Source organism: Vipera berus, assembly GCF_964194415.1.
Source record: "Vipera berus genome assembly, chromosome: 3".
In the NCBI taxonomy this organism is placed as follows: Eukaryota; Metazoa; Chordata; class Lepidosauria; order Squamata; family Viperidae; genus Vipera; species Vipera berus.
This window is the reverse complement of record NC_138204.1, coordinates 119,239,811-119,258,621: the sequence shown is the minus strand read 5'-3', so window position 1 is coordinate 119,258,621 and position 18,811 is coordinate 119,239,811. Positions and strand designations below refer to the sequence as shown.

The following is an 18,811-nucleotide window of genomic DNA, read 5'->3' as shown; positions in this document are numbered from 1 at the left end:
GGTCCGGACTATCTTCGGGAGCACCTGCTGCCAGCATCAACTTCCCATCGTTCTGTGCGCTTCCACAGGGAGGGCCTCCTCAGGGTGCCGCCGGTCAGGGAGTGCTGGCTGGCGGCCCCAAGGGTGAGAGCATTCTCGGTGGGCGCGCCTGCCCTTTGGAATCAGCTGCCTGTGGAACTACGGATGGCCCCCGACTTTCGCTCGTTTCGCCGGGACTTAAAAACTTGGCTATTTGAGCTTGCCGGCCTGGACTGAGGGTTTGGGGTTAAGGTTTTAATTTTAATTATTTGGGGGTTATTTAATTTAATTTTATTTTAACCTGTATATATTGTACTGTTTTAATTTTCCCTGTAAATCGCCCTGAGTCTCTCAGGAAAAGGGCGGTATATAAATCTAAATAAATAAATAAATAAATAAATAAATAAATAAATAAATAAATATGCAATGTTTGCTTTTAGTTTGGTTTACTTTACAAGGCTGATAGAGGAATGAAACCCATTCTTGCTGTTTTATTGGTTATCACAGAAAGCTTTTTTTCTTTTAAAAAATAAGGCTAAATAATATCACCGATACAAGACATTCAAAGCCCAGTCCATTTCTTGCAAACATCTTTCATTAAACATTTCTTCCTACCTGTATGTGTCCTTACATGTCTTTTCAGATCAAAGGTGTCATTAAAACCTTTCCCACAGAAAGTACACAAATGTCTCTTTACTTCACTATGACATTTTATATGACGGTTGAGCATACGTTGCAAGCGAAATCCTTTGCCACACAATCCACAATTGTGTATAAAGGGATCATCATAGGTACCAGTGGTGAACTGTGAAAAGAAAATAAATTACAATATTAGACTAAATGAATGAACGAAATGATGAGGTTCTCAGGTATACAAATCTGGTTTGTACTAAAATATGTCTGACATAGACCAAGCTGAAGAACTTTCAATGAACTAAATTGAATGTAGTCAACTATGTTTCTGCAAGCAGCCTGACAATTTCCTTATATAAGTAAATATGCTTTCAAGTCAAGCTAGACTGTGGTGACTCCACCAGGTCATTTCTGTCATTATGATTTGCCACTGTCTTCTTCCAAATGAATAGAATAGAATAGAATAGAATAGAATAGAATAGAATAGAATAGAATAGAATAGAATAGAATAGAATAGAATAGAATAGAATAGAATAGAATAGAATAGAACTGGAGGGGACCTTGGAGATCTTCTAGTCCAGTGAAACGCTGTGGACATAGTAGTATACTTAGACTTCAGCAAGGCATTTGACAAAGTAGACCAAAACCTGCTGCTTAGTAAGGTAGAAAAAGGTGGGATTGACAACAACACCATCAGATGGATCTGTAGCTGGCTGACAAACTGTACTCGGTGAGTAGTCCGCAATGGTACTACATCCACATGGAGAGACGTAAGCAGAGGGGTACCACAAGGTTCCGTCTTAGGCCCAATACTCTTCAATATCTTCATTAATCACGTAGATGAGGGAATTGAAGGGGAGCTCATCAAATTTGCAGATGACATCAAACTGGCAGGAATAGCCAACACCCCAGAAGACAAGCTCAGGATCCCAAAAGATCTTGACAAACTTCAACAATGGGCCCTATCCAACAAAATGAGCTTTAATATGGAGAAAAGCAAAGTTTTACATTTAGGCAGGAAAAACCAAAAGTATAAGTACAGATTAGGCTAGACCTGGCTCAAAAACAGTAACTGTGAGAGGGACTTTGGAGTCCTAGTGGACGATCACTTGATCGTGTGCAGTGTGCAGCCGCCGCCAAAAAAGCTAATACAATCCTGGGTTGTATAAACAGAGGCATAGAATCAACACAAAGTATTAGTACCGCTTTATAAAACCCTAGTAAGACCACACCTGAAATACTGGAACCAGTTTTGGTCACCATACTACAAAAAAGATGTTGAGACCTTGGGAAAAGTTCAGAGAAGAGCAACTAAAATGATCCAAGGCCTGGAGACTAAAACATATGAAGAACGGCTGCAGGACTTGGTTTTGGCTAGTCTAAAGAAAAGAAGAAATAGGGGTGACATGATAGCAATATTCCAGTATTTGAGGGGCTGCCACAAAGAAGAAGAGGTCAAACTATTTCCCAAGCACCAGAGGGCAAGACAAGAAACAATGGTTGGAAACTGACCAAAGAGAGAAGCAACCTGGAATTAAGGAGAAGCTTCTTGACAGGGCAATTAACCAGTGGAACAGCTTGCCTTCAGAAATCGTGAGTGCTCCATCACTGGAGATTTTAAAGAAGAGACTAGACAGTCACTTGTCTGAAATTGTATAGGTTCTCTTGCTCGAGCAGGGGGCTGGACTAGAGGACCTCCAAGGTCCCTTCCAGCTCTATTCTATTCTTCCAAAAGAGATTTTTTTTACAACGCTCAACTATGAAAGTTTCAGCTATCCTCCATTCAAGGTGTAACCTTGCTCATTTTCTGAGATCAGTAAAGGTCAACTGCTCAGTGTTTAAATCACAGTTGATAAAACAAAAGCAAAAGAAAAAAGCAAGTTTTGGTTATTGTGCTTTACTAAATACCAGAAAAAAGAAAAATAAAGCAAAATAATACAATTTTAATGATATTGATGAAATGATGGTAATAAAAATAAAACTACTGACAGCAACAAATTCAAATATAAAATAATTGTTTAATGTTGAATAAACTATGTGATCCGGTATTTTACCAGCTTCTTCTAATGAAGTATATATTATTATAATTGCTCAATCAAATAAAGATCATATATACTGAATAAATTAGAATGAACATTTATTAATAACACTAGACGCTATGTGGATCGGATTTTGTTGAAAGAATTGGGCATGTTCTAGCATAATGTGAATTTTATACACTAATATCCCATAAATCCATCATATACTTGCAAAAATATACAGGCATCCAGATGAATTCCTTCATAGCTACTACTAAAACGTGGCAAAATTCTGCATAGAGGCATGTAAATAGTAAACACAGCAAAGGAGGGGAAACCAACTAAATTGGAAATTGATCTCTCAAGTTGTAGTATAAGATTTTGGCTTACATGGATGTGGCAAACACCCATGCAATTGCAGACAAGAAGAAGGCATAGTGCAAGTGATTGCATGTAAGGATTGCAGAAATATTAGGGAAGAATTGCACCCTGAGGAGGGACCTGATATGGAGGAGAGGTAAGGCACTGGGAAAGTGCCGATATAGATAATGAAGCAGTGCATTTGCAAAGAGGCTTTGTCACATTTTGGCTGGCATGCCACAAGTGCAACCTTATTTATTTATTTATTGATTGATTGATGGGATTTATATCCCGCCCTATCTCCCGAAGGACTCAGGGCGGCTAACAACAAAACATATAATAAGTACAGAAATCAAGATAAAAATAAAATTGAAATCATCTGTGCAATAAATTAAAATTAAAGAATTAAAAAATAAATTAAAAATTCTAAATATAAATTAATTAAAATGCCTGTCAGTCCAGGTCAGCCTGGTGGAACAGGAGTGTTTTGAGGCCGCGGCGAAAGGATAGGAGGTTTTGGGCCATCCGAAGCTCAGGGGGGAGCTGATTCCATAGGACTGGCGCTCCCACAGAGAAGGCCCTCCCCCTGGGGGTCGCCAGCCGACATTGCCTAGCTGACGGTACCCTGAGGAGGCCTTCTCTGTGTGAGCGTACTGGACGATGGGAATTTGTTCCCGGCAGCAGATGGTCCTGCAAGTATCCCGGGCCTAAGCCATGTAGGGCTTTAAAGGTAAGTACCAGCACCTTAAATCTCACCCGGAGGGCAACTGGTAGCCAATGCAGCTCACGCAGGAGGGGTGTAATATGGGAGTATCGGGGTGCTCCCATCACAACCCGTGCAGCTGCATTCTGCACCAGCTGAAGCCTCCGGGTGGTCTTCAAGGGCAGCCCCATGTAGAGAGCATTACAGTAATCTATACGGGAGGTAACGAGTGCGAGTTTTATTTCAAGCATGCTCATATCTATGCAAGCTGGATTTTCTAAACTGGAGACTTTAAGTGAACATACAGTACTGGTGCTCATATCATACTCAGTGTAGCCTTCAACAGCTCATCCCTAAATAATTTCAACTCCCTCCCTTCTTCTCTCTTTCATTTTTTATCTTATTTTTCAGATAATTGATACAACTTGACTTTCAGATTATGGCTGTTCTAAATTACTAACAAAAGTCAAGTGGAAAGAAATTGGAAGAATACTTAGCTCTTGAGTTTAGACAGATGGAAGGCTAAAAAAACCAAGAGAATAAGAGTTCTCTGCTAAGGTTTGGATGATAGAATCATTTGGAAGAAGAAGAAGAAGAGATAGCATTGCATTCTAAGAAGTTTAGAGTTTTGACACATGGTGATCTAAGCTGTATAAAGTATAATATAAACTGTATGAAGTATATGTAGAATATTAATATTTTCCTTCTGTGGCAACAGATAGTATTGTCTGTCACTGTAAAATTTGGAGAATTTCCTTGGGCTGGGATTTCATATTTCTTTGAGACCTGTCCCTCTACCCACATCTCCAACTTCTGATTATTCTTTCTCTTCAGCAAAACCCTCAGGAATTTAAATTGGAAATTTGTTGTGCTATATAGCTATGGTGACTATATTTTCTTGGAAAAATTAAATGACAAATCTGAAAGATATTCAGATGGATTAAAAAAAGTGTATGTTATAACTGTGTTGTACAAAAATCTTTAAGAGCGAAATCAAGAAAATTTACAAATATTCATATTCTAATAAAAATAGGTGAGTTCAAACAGCATATGTACATTTATCTTAAAAACACAAGTCAACTCCATATTTTCCACGTGTGTGAAGATTGCGCATTAAGTGGTACCATCTGTAAACTAAATATTAAATAAAGGACAGAATTTTTGAAAAATAAATAAAGTCAGCTTTCTGAAATAAAGATTGTCCTTTATGATAAGTTGTATGGTCACTGTATATAGAATATAACTATTCTTTGAATGACAATACTGAAATCAATCATCACAGAGATAACCAGATTTGTTTCAGTGAGGTGTTGCAACAATTCATTAAGTTGGGGAGAGGATGTGATTTTCATTATCAAATTATTTTGCATCACCTATGCTTCCAGTTACTTATAGATCTTCTAGAGCAGACCTCAGAAATGAGACAAATAAAGCAATACAGCTAATTCATTTCTCCATCAGAACCAGGGGGATCATGTTATTTTATGAATCAGGTATCAAGGATATTTTGTATGAATCATTACTGATGAAGCACGTTTTGAAGTTTGGCATAGGAATAATGGATAATGGATAATCTTCCAATGACTATTCAAATGAAATATTTTATTTTATTAAGTTCTCTAGTTTTTTTATAAAACCTAATGCTCAAAAAACTGTTCAGGCATGATCTACTAAAATCATTTATATTGTTTTTTAATAATATATTTCACAGAGTTATAGCTTACTTGTCTCTAGTAAATTTGACCCAAAATTGTTTAAATCTACTCTTGCAGGTTGCAGAAAATTTCTTGGAGCACTGCATGAGGCCTATACAGTGGTGGTATCACAAATAATTCTATTCAGGAAATAACAACTATCAACACCTCTTCAACAAAATCATTGAAGTAACCCTGCTCTGCCAAAATAGCTATACAAATCAGATCTGAGCAATATACTGTAGAAGAAATATTCCCAGTTACAAATCAAAAATATCTTTACCTTGATTTTAGATCTGACTGTACGATGAGTCAATGTCAAGTCCAGTAGCTTTTTTTCTTCTATAGACTCAGGAACTGAGTTATTGGTAGTCTTGGCATCCCTGCTGCTACAACTCTCCAAACTACAGCTGTCCTCACTACGATAGTTCAGGAGTACACATTTTACCCCTCCTAGAATTGAAATTACAAGATTCATAAAATTATATAGTCTTTTTCTGAATAAAAAGGATTTTGAATTGTTTACATTTAACTGAATTTCTTATTTGTACAATCCCAAAGACATTGAATCAGTTACAATTTGTGTTAATTATTCCAGTTTAGTCCTAGGCTATCAACTGCTTGTTTGAATAAATATACAGTGACTGTTTCTAGAACGTTTAACATTTAAACAAGTTTAAAATCACTTGGAAATTCTCAGCCCACCCCTTGTAATATTTATTTTAATATTGATCTTCAAGACTCTGGTGAAATGGCTTGAGATAATCACGAAGGACACAGGAGTGGAGATGGTACATTTGGTCAAGTCATTTAGGGATTTAAAATTTAAAACCACTCTTGGATGGAAACCAAGAAACAAAAGGAAGTCAACACAGATAACAGATACACTGATAGCCCACCTAATTTATAACTTGCTTTGTGTCTGTCTGAAAACATAATAAAACCGATCTGTTTCCTCTTTAAATCATGAGCCACACTTAACAGCACAACATAGTCAAGAGATAATTCAGCTGTCAGATTCAGTCAATGGTCAGAGTTTCTATACAAACAGTAGATGGCTTGGCGTCAAAAAGGTTAGACTATCAGAGCAATTGTTTCAGCATTTAATTAACCCTTAAACTTCCAAATGAAAAGAGCAGGTACTAATAAAAGGTAAAGGTAAAGGTTCCCCCGCACACGAGTGCTAGTCGTTTCCGACTCTAGGGGCCGGTGCTCATCTCCGTTTCAAAGCCGAAGAGCCAGCGCTTGTCCGAGGACATCTCCGTGGTCATGTGGCCGGCATGACTAGATGCCAAAGGCGCACGGAACGCTGTTACCTTCCCACCGGAGTGGTCCCTATTTTTCTACTTGCATTTTTTACGTGCTTTCGAACTGCTAGGTTGGCAGAAGCTGGGATGAGTAACAGGCGCTCACTCTGCTATGCGGCACTCGGGATTCGACCCGTCAAACTGCCGATCTTCTGATCAACAAGCTCAGCGTCCTAACCCACTGAGCCACCACGTCCCTAGGTACTAATAAGCACTACTGCAAAAAATAAGTGACATAGGTATAATACCCTATTACCAAATTGAACAGTATTTCCAAGCTGCTGTTCCAAGCAGTCTCATATTCATTAGCTTCTCTGTCATTTGCTTTCCAAATCAGTGGCAGACATTCCTGTAAGCTGGAAAGTTGGGCCTTGGAGAAAAATTCTGCCAATATCTCTGCTGTAGGTCCTGACATCACCAGATCAGATCCCCAAAGCTCTTTGTTGAACCCCTGCTGTCCCTATTTCCCAGTCTTTTTCAGAAAAGGATGCACTTCACTATTGTGGATACTCATCACTCCTCCAAGAAATATCTCATCATTTTCAGCATTATTGAGATGTGTCTGATAGTTTAGATGAGCAGTTCCCAAACTTTTTCAGTCATGGAACCCTTCAGAAGAATTTTTTTTCCTGGACTTCCGGTTTGCCATTGCTGTGCTGCTGACACTGGAAGATGAGCTCCATCTTTTGCATTCAAATTCGTCCTGCTGGGGGACCCTGGAAAGGGTCAAAAGTCACCCTGTACGGGCGATGAGCAAGGAGAGGACCCCCGCTTGATCGCGGGAGGGCGGTGGCCCTTCCATTTGATCCATGAAAGCCTTCCAAAGCAGTGGGGGAAAGACTGGCCATAGCAATATGGCTCATCACTAAGCTGCTGACAGCCAAAGTCAAAATCACCACCAAGCACCTTTAAAGCAACGCGGATGAAACTGCGTGAGATCTGATACTCTCTTTGAAACTTTAAGGATTTTTTTCCTGTAAAAGATGCCCCATCCTCTAAGAAAAGCGGCGACTAACTACCCAGGGGAAACAGAGCAACTATAAGAACAAGTTTTAATCTAATTGGATGTATATGCTTTTGAAACTTGGGGATTAAAAGTGTTACTACTCTTACTGGAGATGTTTGTTTTTATTTTTAAAAAATAAGACTTGAAAAACTATTATAAAAACTTTGGACTTAAAAAACTTTAAATGGCATTGGTGACATCTTGTGGCGAAGTATGGTATTACAATTTATTACTGCCTAAAAGAGACTTGGCTTGAAGCCCAAATTCCAGAAAAAAATTTCCTTGACCTTGAAAGTTACCACCTGTGAAAAACCTAGCTGCAAAGAAGGAACTTCTGGGTGGCATATCTGACCTGTTTGAACTATGAATGTTCAAGTAACATTATAATTGAATAGGTAAGATATATAACAAGACTAATAGACTTTGGTATGAAAAGAGAAAAAGGGAGAAGTTGAGATAAGGGAAATTTTGGTCGCCTAATATAAAATATTTGGAAATAAATTGAAAAAAGAATTCTGTTTGCCCAATATGAGATAATAGATATTACCAGAAAAAGAGAGGAAGTATTTGAGCTTTTAAAAATTAGACCTAAAGTAAAAAAAAATATCTATATTACTGATTTATTGGTTAACCCAGACAATACATATAAGGGTTTTGATTTATTACTGGGGATACTGTATTATTAATTAGATGGTTTAATATGGTGGAAAATAGATAACTTTTAGAAAAAGAACAAGACTATATTCAAATAGATAAGATGTGTATTTAGAATATTAGATTTTGTTATTGAAAGGGAAAAGGGAAGAAGTTTAACCCAGTCACCACACTGCTTTTTAAATACTTAATTGTAAAATTAGAAAATTAATAAAATATTATAAAAAAAAAAGAAGAAATGTTTGGCGGGCTTTCTAATACAATGCCCTGACCCTAGTCCCAGGAGTAAGAAATGATTTTGGTTACCACGGCACAGAATATTGTTTAGACTAGCGAAAAGTCTGTGAAATCCCCCCAGCACTCCTTTCCATGTGGCAACCTAGAATGAGACAGGAAAGATGGCTGCAGCTAGGCTCATTGTAGATTTGACAGTTAATTCAAATATGTCTTTTTATTTCCAATATAACATCTAATTTTTGAGTAAATTTTACTCTGATATTTTATGAATAAAGTGATTATATGGTAATGACCCTAATGTCATTTATCTCAAAAACTGTACAAGGAAGAAAAACATCCCAAAATAAATGTGGAAGTAACGTGAAAAATCAACTAAGTATGAATCATTCTATTCCCGTAGGACTCAGGGCGGTTTACAGGGAGAGTTAAAAACAAACATACAAAAGTTAAAATCAGATTAAAATTAATTAAATCAAGTCCCCAATTTAAACTAAAACCCAATAAAATTTAAACCCCTCAGCCTGGGCCAGACAGCTCGAAGAGCCAAGTTTTCAGGTCCCGGCAAAATGAGCGAAGGTCAGGGGCAGTCCTAAGTTCCATTGGGAGTTGGTTCCATAGGGCCGGCGCGCCCACAGAGAACGCTCTTCCCCTGGGAATAACCCGCCGGCATTCCTTAACCGGCGGTATCCACTCCCTGTGGGAGTGCACAGGACAAAGGGAGCTTGATGCCGGCAGCAGGTGTTCCCTCAGATAACCCGGACCCAAGCCATTTAGGGCTTTATAGGTCATCACCAGATATATAGTCTGTAACTACATACCTGATAGCAATAGATGTAGCACAAAATAGCTACTACAGAGGCTGTTGCAAGGAGTCATCTGAATAGTGTCAGAATGTACAGGCTGTAAGTTACACTGTAATCGCACCACTGAATCACAAGCACAAATCGCAATTGAAAGGATGAGTATGGAACCGAACATGACATTGCTCTGAACTGAACTAAATAAAGGGATTAGTGGTATACCAGTAGTGGTATGCTAGTATTTATAAGACAAAGAACCTTCTGGATGTTGCTAGAAAAACCAAGACATGAGGAAATTTCTTGAACTTCCATGTACTTTCCCTGGAGAGTTTGCATGGGTCTGAGAAATTGGGCTGTGATAAAACAACTCCTGCTGGCAAGTGGGTGTTTGGAGAAAACCTCTAAACCAACCTTTGCTTTAGAGTTCTAGGAACCAAACATTTCCTTGTTTGCTGCTTGGATTCCAACTGACAAGCAAATAGTTGGCCTCATGTGGTTTTATTTTAAAATCCATTTTAAATTTAATTTTTGTGATTTTTTGTGGAACCCCTATCATGCTTTTGTGGAACCCCCAGGGTTTTATGGAACACAGTTGGGAACCACTTACAGCCTGTAAGCTTACAAAATTATTTCTTCTGTGCACTGCATGTAAGACCTGTGCTGGACAATAGACACAATCAACCTTATGGGGAGAATCCCCTGCCAAATAGCAGTAAAATTTTGTTTCTTGTTACTTTCATTGAAACAAAATTTTCTTCCAAAATGCTACATCAGTTCCTAAACTTTGCACTGTTCTTATCCTCCTGATAACAAGCAGAAAGAGAACACTGAGTCTGTCGTCCCCAAGGATAGGGGTTGTAGACAGTAAGGCTATTCAAAGTATTCAAAAACATCCTTCAACTCTTAAAGCACACACATATATATATATATATATTTGCAAAGCTTGTGTGCTTATTTCCAAAGCTGTCTGATACATCTTTGTGAAAACACAGCTGAGGATATATACACTTCTGCTGGATCTGCTGCCAGAATGTCTGATATTGGGTGGGGGGGAATGACTTCACAGTGAAAGTCCTTCCATTTGAGCAAGCACTGCATCATAATGATGCGGTCTTTAAGAAACAAATAAGCAGTTGTTGAAAGAAAAATTTTCATCAGGGTCCGGTCCAAGCCGGGAATAAACAAAATGTAGACTGCTTTAGAAAGAAGGTTGTAGTTTAATGAAGAGCAGAACCACAACACATGAGGCTATGGAGCAGCTGACCACAGGTAGCTGGGAGTGGTGGATTTTTATACCTTCTTGGGCTTTTGTGTTACCAGTTCGTGTTCCTCTGGCATGAACTTTGATCTGAGGTTCAGTGTGCCCTTTTAGTATTCTGATGGCGATGGGTTAATCCTATTATGTCCTAAAGGTCATATTCTGGTTCCCTGTGGCTGTGGCTGATGGCTATGTCCTGTGTTGGATGGATGAGGAGTTGTTGTTTCTAGGGATCTTTGTCTTTCTAATCCCATCAGCTTCACCCTTCCTGCCTCCAACCTTCCTGAATAGGATTATCAAATCTGCATTTCTAAAAGCTGACCTGTTTAGTTTCTGGTTGGGGGAGGGAGACTTGGGGCTGTCTTTGCCTAAGATTTTTCATTATTCTTTGGGGGAAATATTATTTATTTATTTATTTATTTATTTATTTATTTATTTATTTATTTATTTATTTATTTATTTATTTATTTTTTATGGGACTTATATTCTGCTTTTTAATATTCCCCAAAATATTTCTTTCTTGGGGGGGGTGCTGTCCTCCTACATTATCCCTCCTTTTGCCCTATTAAGTGTGGATGACACCTTTTTACTGGCACAAGATTCAAATTTGAGACAAGCCCTAAGCTATTGACATAGATAGAAGAATTTGGAGAAGTAGCAGGATTGAAAATAAACAGAGAAAAGATTAAAGTAATAGTCAAAAACTTTACAGATGAACAAAAAAAATCAACTGTTAGAAAAAGCAGATCTCCAGGTAGTTAAGAAAGTTAAATACCTGGGGATATATTTAACAGCAAGGTGTGCAACAATAAAAGAGGACAACTAGATAGATAGAGAGAGAGAGAGTTAGACAGAGAGATGATAGATAGATAGATAGAGAGAGAGAGAGAGAGAGAGAGAGAGAGAGAAAGAGACAGAGAGATAATAGAGAGATAGAGAGATAGAGAGTTAGACAGAGAGATAGATAGATAGATAGATAGATGATAGAGAGAGACAGAGAGATAATAGATAGATAGATAGATAGATGATAGATAGATAGATAGATAGATAGATAGATAGATAGATAGATAGAACTGCTTTCAATTGCCGTGTGGGATGTTTTCAATTCCAGGTGCTCCCTTTTGGTCTCCAGGGGGCTCCTGGAGCTGGGTTCATGCAACTGATTAATGAGGTGTTGCATGACTATTTATACAAGGGGGTGTTGATGTATTTGGATTACATTTTAATATATACTGAGACTATGGAAGAACATATGAAACTGGTGCGGGTGGTCCTAAAAAGGCTCCGAGCAGCCAAATTGTATGCAAAGCTTTCTAAATGTGAATTTCACCAAGATAAAATTGATTACCTGGGTTACTGCATGTCTAATGAAGGAGTGATAATGCATATCTAATGAAGGAGTGATAATGGATCGAGAAAAGGTGAAGGATGTTAGAGTGGGCCCCTCCCTGCACTAGGAAGCAGAGCTAATTTCTACTGGCAATTCATCCTTTCATTTGCAAAGATCAGATTGCCAATCACCAACCTTTTAAAAACTAAGGGCGAGGGCAACCCAAAGACGAGTCAGCCACTTAAGTGGAGCATGGAGTGCGAAGCGGCATTTGAAAAACTCAAAAGGCTGTTTGCAGTGGAGCCCAGCTGAGCCGTGGGGACTGTACCCAGGGCCTCCTACAACCATGCACGTACACCTCTAAAAAATTACTGAGACTGAGCAGAGGTGGGCAATATGGGAGAAGGAGGTATATCCAAGAAGGAGGTGTATCCGCTTAGTTGGTGGCATTTCTTGAAAGTAGCAAAAACCCTGTTCGAGTTGTGGACTGACCATAAGAACCTGGAAGCCCTGAAAAATCCACCCAAATTATCCCCTAAGCAAGTTCATTCGGCTCAATACTTTAATTGGTTCATCTTCACCCTGCACTATATTCCAGGGGGGGAAACTTTATGTCAGATGCTTTTTCAAGGTTGTCCCAATACAATAGTACTAAAACTGAGGTGGTTTGACTAGCAGCTCCAGTAACCACTAGGTCTCAGAGAAAAAAAGAGCCCAAGATGTGAGAAGCTTAAAGAAATGTTAAAGCTTGATGAGTGGCTCAATGGTCATAAAAATGACTGTACCATGTGTGATGGACTGGCTTGGGATGGAGCTAAGTTGTATCTGCTCTCAGGTTTGAGCAGCACTTTTTAAAAAAAGTGCTCATGACTCTAAGTTGGCAGGACATTTCGGGTTTGTGAAAACCCTGCACTTGATTAAGCGGCAATTTTGGTAGCCTTCTTTGAAAAAAGACATTGAAAGCTATGTAGCCAGCTGTCCATTTTTTGCATCGGAGAAGCCAATAGGATTTTTTACAAACTGTAGCCATCCTCCAACCACCATGGAAAGAAATATCGATGGACTTTATTGTAGAACTACCTGACAGAGGGGGGAACATTATTATTTGTGTTGTTACTGATCCTTTTTTGAAACAGGTGTATTTTTCCCTTGCCCCCAAATCCTCTCTGTAAAAATGTTAGCTAAGCTTTTCATGCTACACATTTTTAGGTCGTATGGTGCTCCTGAGCACATTACGTATTTCAAATTGAGATGTGCAGTTCACATAAAGGTTTTTGTGGGAATTTTTGAAGCTGTTAGGAACTGCTCAGGGCTTAAGCTCCTCCCATCATCCCAAGGCTAATGGGGCATGTGAGAGAGCAAATTCAGTCCTGGAACAGTACTTCAGGTGCTACATTAATTACCAGCAAGACAATTGGACTGACCAACTACCATTTGCATACAATAATTCTGTGCATAGTATCACCATTTAAGATGGCCCCTGGTCAGGACTTTGAAGCTTTGCTGAAGCTGCCTCAAGAAAAGCCTCTAATACTCTTTGGCAGAGTGGATAGCACAACTCCAAAACACTTGGCCAGTAGCCCATAAGGCACAGGAAGAGGCACGTCAGGCACATAAGAAACAAATCATCAAAAAATGTGTGAAATCCAGTGACTCCAGGGAGCTCCAAAACAGATTATAGATAGGGGGATGCAATTCACTGCCAGGTTCTGGAGAGACTTTCTGAAACTTATCAGGTCCATGCAGGGGCTGTCATTGGCTTTTTATCCGTCTACTAATGGAGCTGCTGAAAAGGCTAACTCGCTGGTGGAGCAATATATTAGGTACTATGTAGATTACCAACAGACCACATGGGCTGACCTTTTCCCCTTTGCTGAGGTGGCTTACAATAACACAGTCCATAGCAGCACTGGACTCACTCCTTTTAAAATAGCTACTGGGAGAAAATTCATTTCCATGCCTGAGTGCCTTCAGGATCGTCCTATTTCTCAAACTCTAGATCAGTGGGTGACTTCCTAGAAAACTGTGTGGGATAATGCAAAGGCAGCTTTGGAAAAAGCTTCAAAAAGTTGCAAAGAACAGGCAGATGAGGGCACCCCAGAGATCATTTCATGTGGGGGAAAAGGTTTACCTCTCTCCAAAATATCTAAAACTCAAATTGCCTAGTAAAAAATTGGGACCTAAATTCCTAGTGCAATGAAAAGGTTATCCACTATCAGAGGCCACCTGGGTGAAAAGTACTGATATAAAAGCTGATAGATTAATACGTAAATTTTATGATAAACATCTGAATAAGCCCCTAGGGGTTGATTTCTGATTCTAAATCTTTTCTTCAACAGAATTTCTCTCTTCTTTAGGGGAGCCGACTGTTGGACCTTCAAACACTCTGAATACAGCCATGATTCTTCATTTTTCGGCTGCCACAGCAATGGGAGAGGGGAGACTGCATTCTTTTAGTCAAAACAATAACTTTCTTGTGGGAACAAAGATCAAGAAGCCAGAGTGTTTGGCGGACTGGAGCTACTGTTAGGAAGCCTGCCAAAGGTGTTAATTAGGGATTGTGATTTATGACACATCAATGGGTGGGGAGTTCAACTTTTACTTTGTAACCTTTTGGGAGGATAACTTTCTGTCTTGGTTTCACTTTTATTCATGCTGATATTATGTAGTCATTAAAAGTGTTATTTGAGGAAATCAGTTGCCTCAGAGTTCTTATTTCTTCTGGTCTCATTTATTGGAACCATGACACTTATTCATAGGGCTACCACCAATTTGATGGTATAATGAACTTTTCATTCTTATCCTTTTAATTATTTATAATTATTTTATTAATATTAATAATAATTACATTTATTGGTAAGTGGCAGAACTCAACTGAATAACTGCTAGACTAACAGATTTCTTACTTTATGAGGAAATGATTAAAACCGACAAATAAAGTGGAATAAAACCGCAAATCTCTGCCCTCTTCATTCCCAAATGAAAAAGTGGAGCTCTGGTTAACTCTTTTCTACCTTGTTAGAAACCTGGAGAGAAGTTGATGCAAAAACAGAGAGAGGTGGTGGGGATGAGCCTAAAAAAAACACCGCTTAGAAAATGAAGTGTTAATAACGAAGGCAAAGACAGAGAAATAGGTGAGGTGGAGAATGGAGGCTAACAAATAAATAAAAGAAGTCTGTATCTCCTAATATTTTTCCAAACACATCTTTAATCATATGTGCAACAAATAGTCTCCCAAAAAATAAACTCTGGCAGACTTTAAATGCAACTTCCCAAGTGGAGTATTTGAAGCCATCCTTGCACTGCCTCCGCAGCAGCTTGATCTCTGGAAATGGTTAGCGGGCCATCCTTAAACAGAGCAAGGAAGCTTGTGGATTCGTCCTGAGGTTGTCTTTTAACAGTACTACATAAGGGAGAAAACACTAGTTAAATTTAACAGGCTACCACCAGTTTGACGTACCAAGGAAGGTGCTAGACTAGAAACCAGACTTTGAGTTCTAGGCCTCCTTTTGACATAAAATCCAGCTAGGCTAGGTGAGTGTACATCACCTTGAGTTATGTATAAAAGGTAAAGGTTCCCCCGCACATGCGTGCTAGTTGTTTCCGACTCTAGGGGCCGGTGCTCATCTCCATTTCAAAGCCAAAGAGCCAGCGCTTGTCCGAGGACGTCTCCGTGGTCATGTGGCCGGCATGACTAGACACCAAAGGCGCACGGAATGCTGTTACCTTCCCACTGTAGTGGTCCCTATTTTTCTACTTGCATTTTTACGTGCTTTCAAACTGCTAGGTTGGCAGAAGCTGGGACGAGTAACAGGTGCTCACTCTGTTACACAGCACTCTCTGTTACACAGCACTCGGGATTTGACCCGCCAAACTGCCGACCTTCTGATCGACAAGCTCAGCGTCCTAACCCACTGAGCCACCGCGTCCCTATTTGAGTTATGTATAAAAAGGCAAAATAGAAATAGGCTGCTGCTTATGATGACGAGCAGGAGGAGAAGGAAGATGAGGTCAGGAGAGTTGTCAGAGCGTGATTGCCTCACTGAGAACTCATCATAAAACATTAGCACAATTAATCAAATCCATTAGCTGAGTGAGTGAAAGAGAGATGTATAATTCTAATTCAGTAAGAATGTCCTGAGATTTGGGAGCATTAAGGGAAGATCAAATCTTAGGCTCAATAGTAAAAATTAATGGAGGAATTAATCTCCGCACTCCCTGCCAGCGTTTAATATTTCTTTTGTTAACTGAGCACAAAGGGAACAACACAATCTGGACTTTCGTTCGCCAAACCAAACCAAAAAAAAAAAAAGACGATAATCTAACAATCCCTCACCCGGCCTGATTTGGCGCTCTTCAGAACAAGGCACCTCGCTCGAAATGGGAGGCGCTCGGCTAACTAACGGTTGCAATCCGGAACTTAAAACAGTCAGAAGAAGGCAAAGTCCAAATAGCTCGTGCCGGACTACTTGGAATTCGCCCACTCGCCGTAAATTGGGAAAGGCACGAGATCGCTTGAAGAGGCGGAAACTGCGAATATTCGCCTGCGAAACGCTTGCAAGGCGTCCTTCGTTTTTCCACGTGTATTGTCTGTACTTTCAAGACCCGGGGTGGGGTCGGATTTATGTCACGCGTCTGCAGATCTCTTGAAAGATGTTGGGGGAACCGACCAAAATTATTTAATAATTCTTGCCCCAAGCCCCATCTGATTTTCGAGAAGTGTAAGAGGAACAGCAAAAAAAAGACCACCACGGAATTATGTGACCACGAAAGGCCACTGTGCTACTATTTTACTACCGTAGTTTCTAGGAAAGCAGCTGAATCCTAATCACGCTCTCGTAAAAAAACCAGCAAATCATCCACCGGATTATGTTGTGCCGTATTTCTTTCCATCAAGATCTTACACTCGTTTTGCAGCATGTTCTGATTTTTTAAAAAAAAATCTAAACGAAATCTTAAACTGCGAAGCGATTCAAACAGGATCGCTGAGCCCAAGCGTATAGCTCTTTTTCTTATTATCTATCACTAATATCAAATCATTTATTCGGAATACGAGTCCACCTAAGCTTCCGGCGTTCTGCTTTGTTTTATTCTATGCTTTCGATAATTTAAACGCTAATCCTAGCTACTTCAGTGAAATAATTATAAAGATCGGGGAAAATGGGGAACAGACGTGAGAAGAGGAACTAGGAGCGGGGACTGGGGTGAGAAGGAGCGGGTTTTGGTTTTGTTTTTTTTCTCGCTTTACCTGGGACGTAGTTATCCGCTCGCTCTTCGTCTGGGAGCTCGTCCCAGCTACGACTGGCAGGCAGCGGGATCCTTCTCTTCACAAGGAAAACGCGAGGCATGGTGAGCGCTAGAACCTCACCTTGCTTATCCTGTAGGTGAGACGCGTTTCTAATCTACCTGCGCTCGGGAGAACTACTCCGTTGCTTCTCCGAAGCTTCTCCCCCCCCACCCCACCCCCCAAAAAACAAGAAAACAGAGGCGTAGTGGAAGGAGGTCCCCTCAACCCCCACCCCCCAAGTTTCACAAGGTGTATGAGTAAAGGTACCACCAGGAAACTTGGGAAGGAGCATGCGTGCTGCAAACATAACGGTGTCAACAAGCCTTCTTACCTGTCTGACCGGTTGGAGCGGCTCTGTTTTGTTCCAACCCTTCTTTAGGCATGAACGTTTGCAAAGAATGTAACGTCTAAAATTAAGAAGGGGCGGGGGGGGGGAGAAATGCCCAGCATTGTAGAATTTCCTTTACTGGGGGAAAGCATCATTAGCTAACTTCACTTTACCGACACAGATTGTCCAGAGTCCTGGAAACAGGATTGGGTCTATTTTGATTTATATGATGTATATTCCAAAGTACTTCGTTTAAATAGAAACAAGGGGGACGAGGGCCAGATTTGAGACTAGTATGAAGTATATGAGCAAAGTACATGCAGCACTTGGAAGTACATACAGTAAGTACATAATAGAATTCTTAACTACAGATTGACAGTTGAAACCTTTTCTTCCCTCTAACTTGATGTTCCTTCCCAAGTAGCCTCCATGATGTTAGGATGTTATTTTACAGCATTCTTCTAATGTTTTCAGTGAGTGGATTCATATGTTACAGTTGGTACAACATGTCTTGCTTTACTTTTGCTTAGCACAATGGGTGAAGTCAGATATAGTAATTAATTCAATATGTTATACTGTAAACCAAGTTTAGCCTAGAATATAATTGTTCATATAATTTTGTTTCTTTTTTTATTGAAAAGTTTTATAAAAGTTCCCCAAAACCAACCCACCCTAAACCCCACCCTCTCCCTCCCCCACTTCCCAGAGCTGAGTACAGGGTTACAAATACAATAATCATAATCTAACTAACATTAACCAACTATATAAATAACCAAGTTCATAATGCACTTTAACTCCCCTTTAACATAAATACAAGCAAAATAACAGTATACATAGTAATAATAAAAACATAAACAAATTAAAATACAAATTATTAAACAATACAATATCCAAGTTATTAAACAATACTAATACTAATATAATAATAATAATAATACCATATACTTAAAACTAATAAAAATTCCACTATAATAAACTATTAATAATAATAACAATCTAAAATTTACTCATAGGCTAAATGGAACTTTTTAGTCCCATACTTATTCTGAATATAATCTATCCATCTTCTCCAGACCGAAATATATCTTTCTTGTGAATGATCCTTCAAATAAGCAGAAATCTTAGCCATTTCTGCTAAATTTGACACTTTAAGCATCCATTCTTCTATAGTAGGCAAG

The 18,811-nt window shown here is 39.3% G+C and overlaps 1 protein-coding gene across 1 annotated transcript in view; it reads right to left on the bottom strand.

The window, feature by feature from the left end:
• The window catches only part of OVOL2 (ovo like zinc finger 2), a 28,042-nt gene extending 10,565 nt beyond the window's left edge, over positions 1 to 17,477 (bottom strand). Inside the window, 3 exon segments of the mRNA XM_081324175.1 lie at positions 634 to 823; positions 5,710 to 5,879; positions 17,267 to 17,477. Coding sequence (XP_081180301.1) covers positions 634 to 823; positions 5,710 to 5,879; positions 17,267 to 17,366 — 460 coding nt within the window. The 5' untranslated portion in view covers positions 17,367 to 17,477.
• Between the last annotated feature and the right edge of the window lie 1,334 nt (positions 17,478 to 18,811).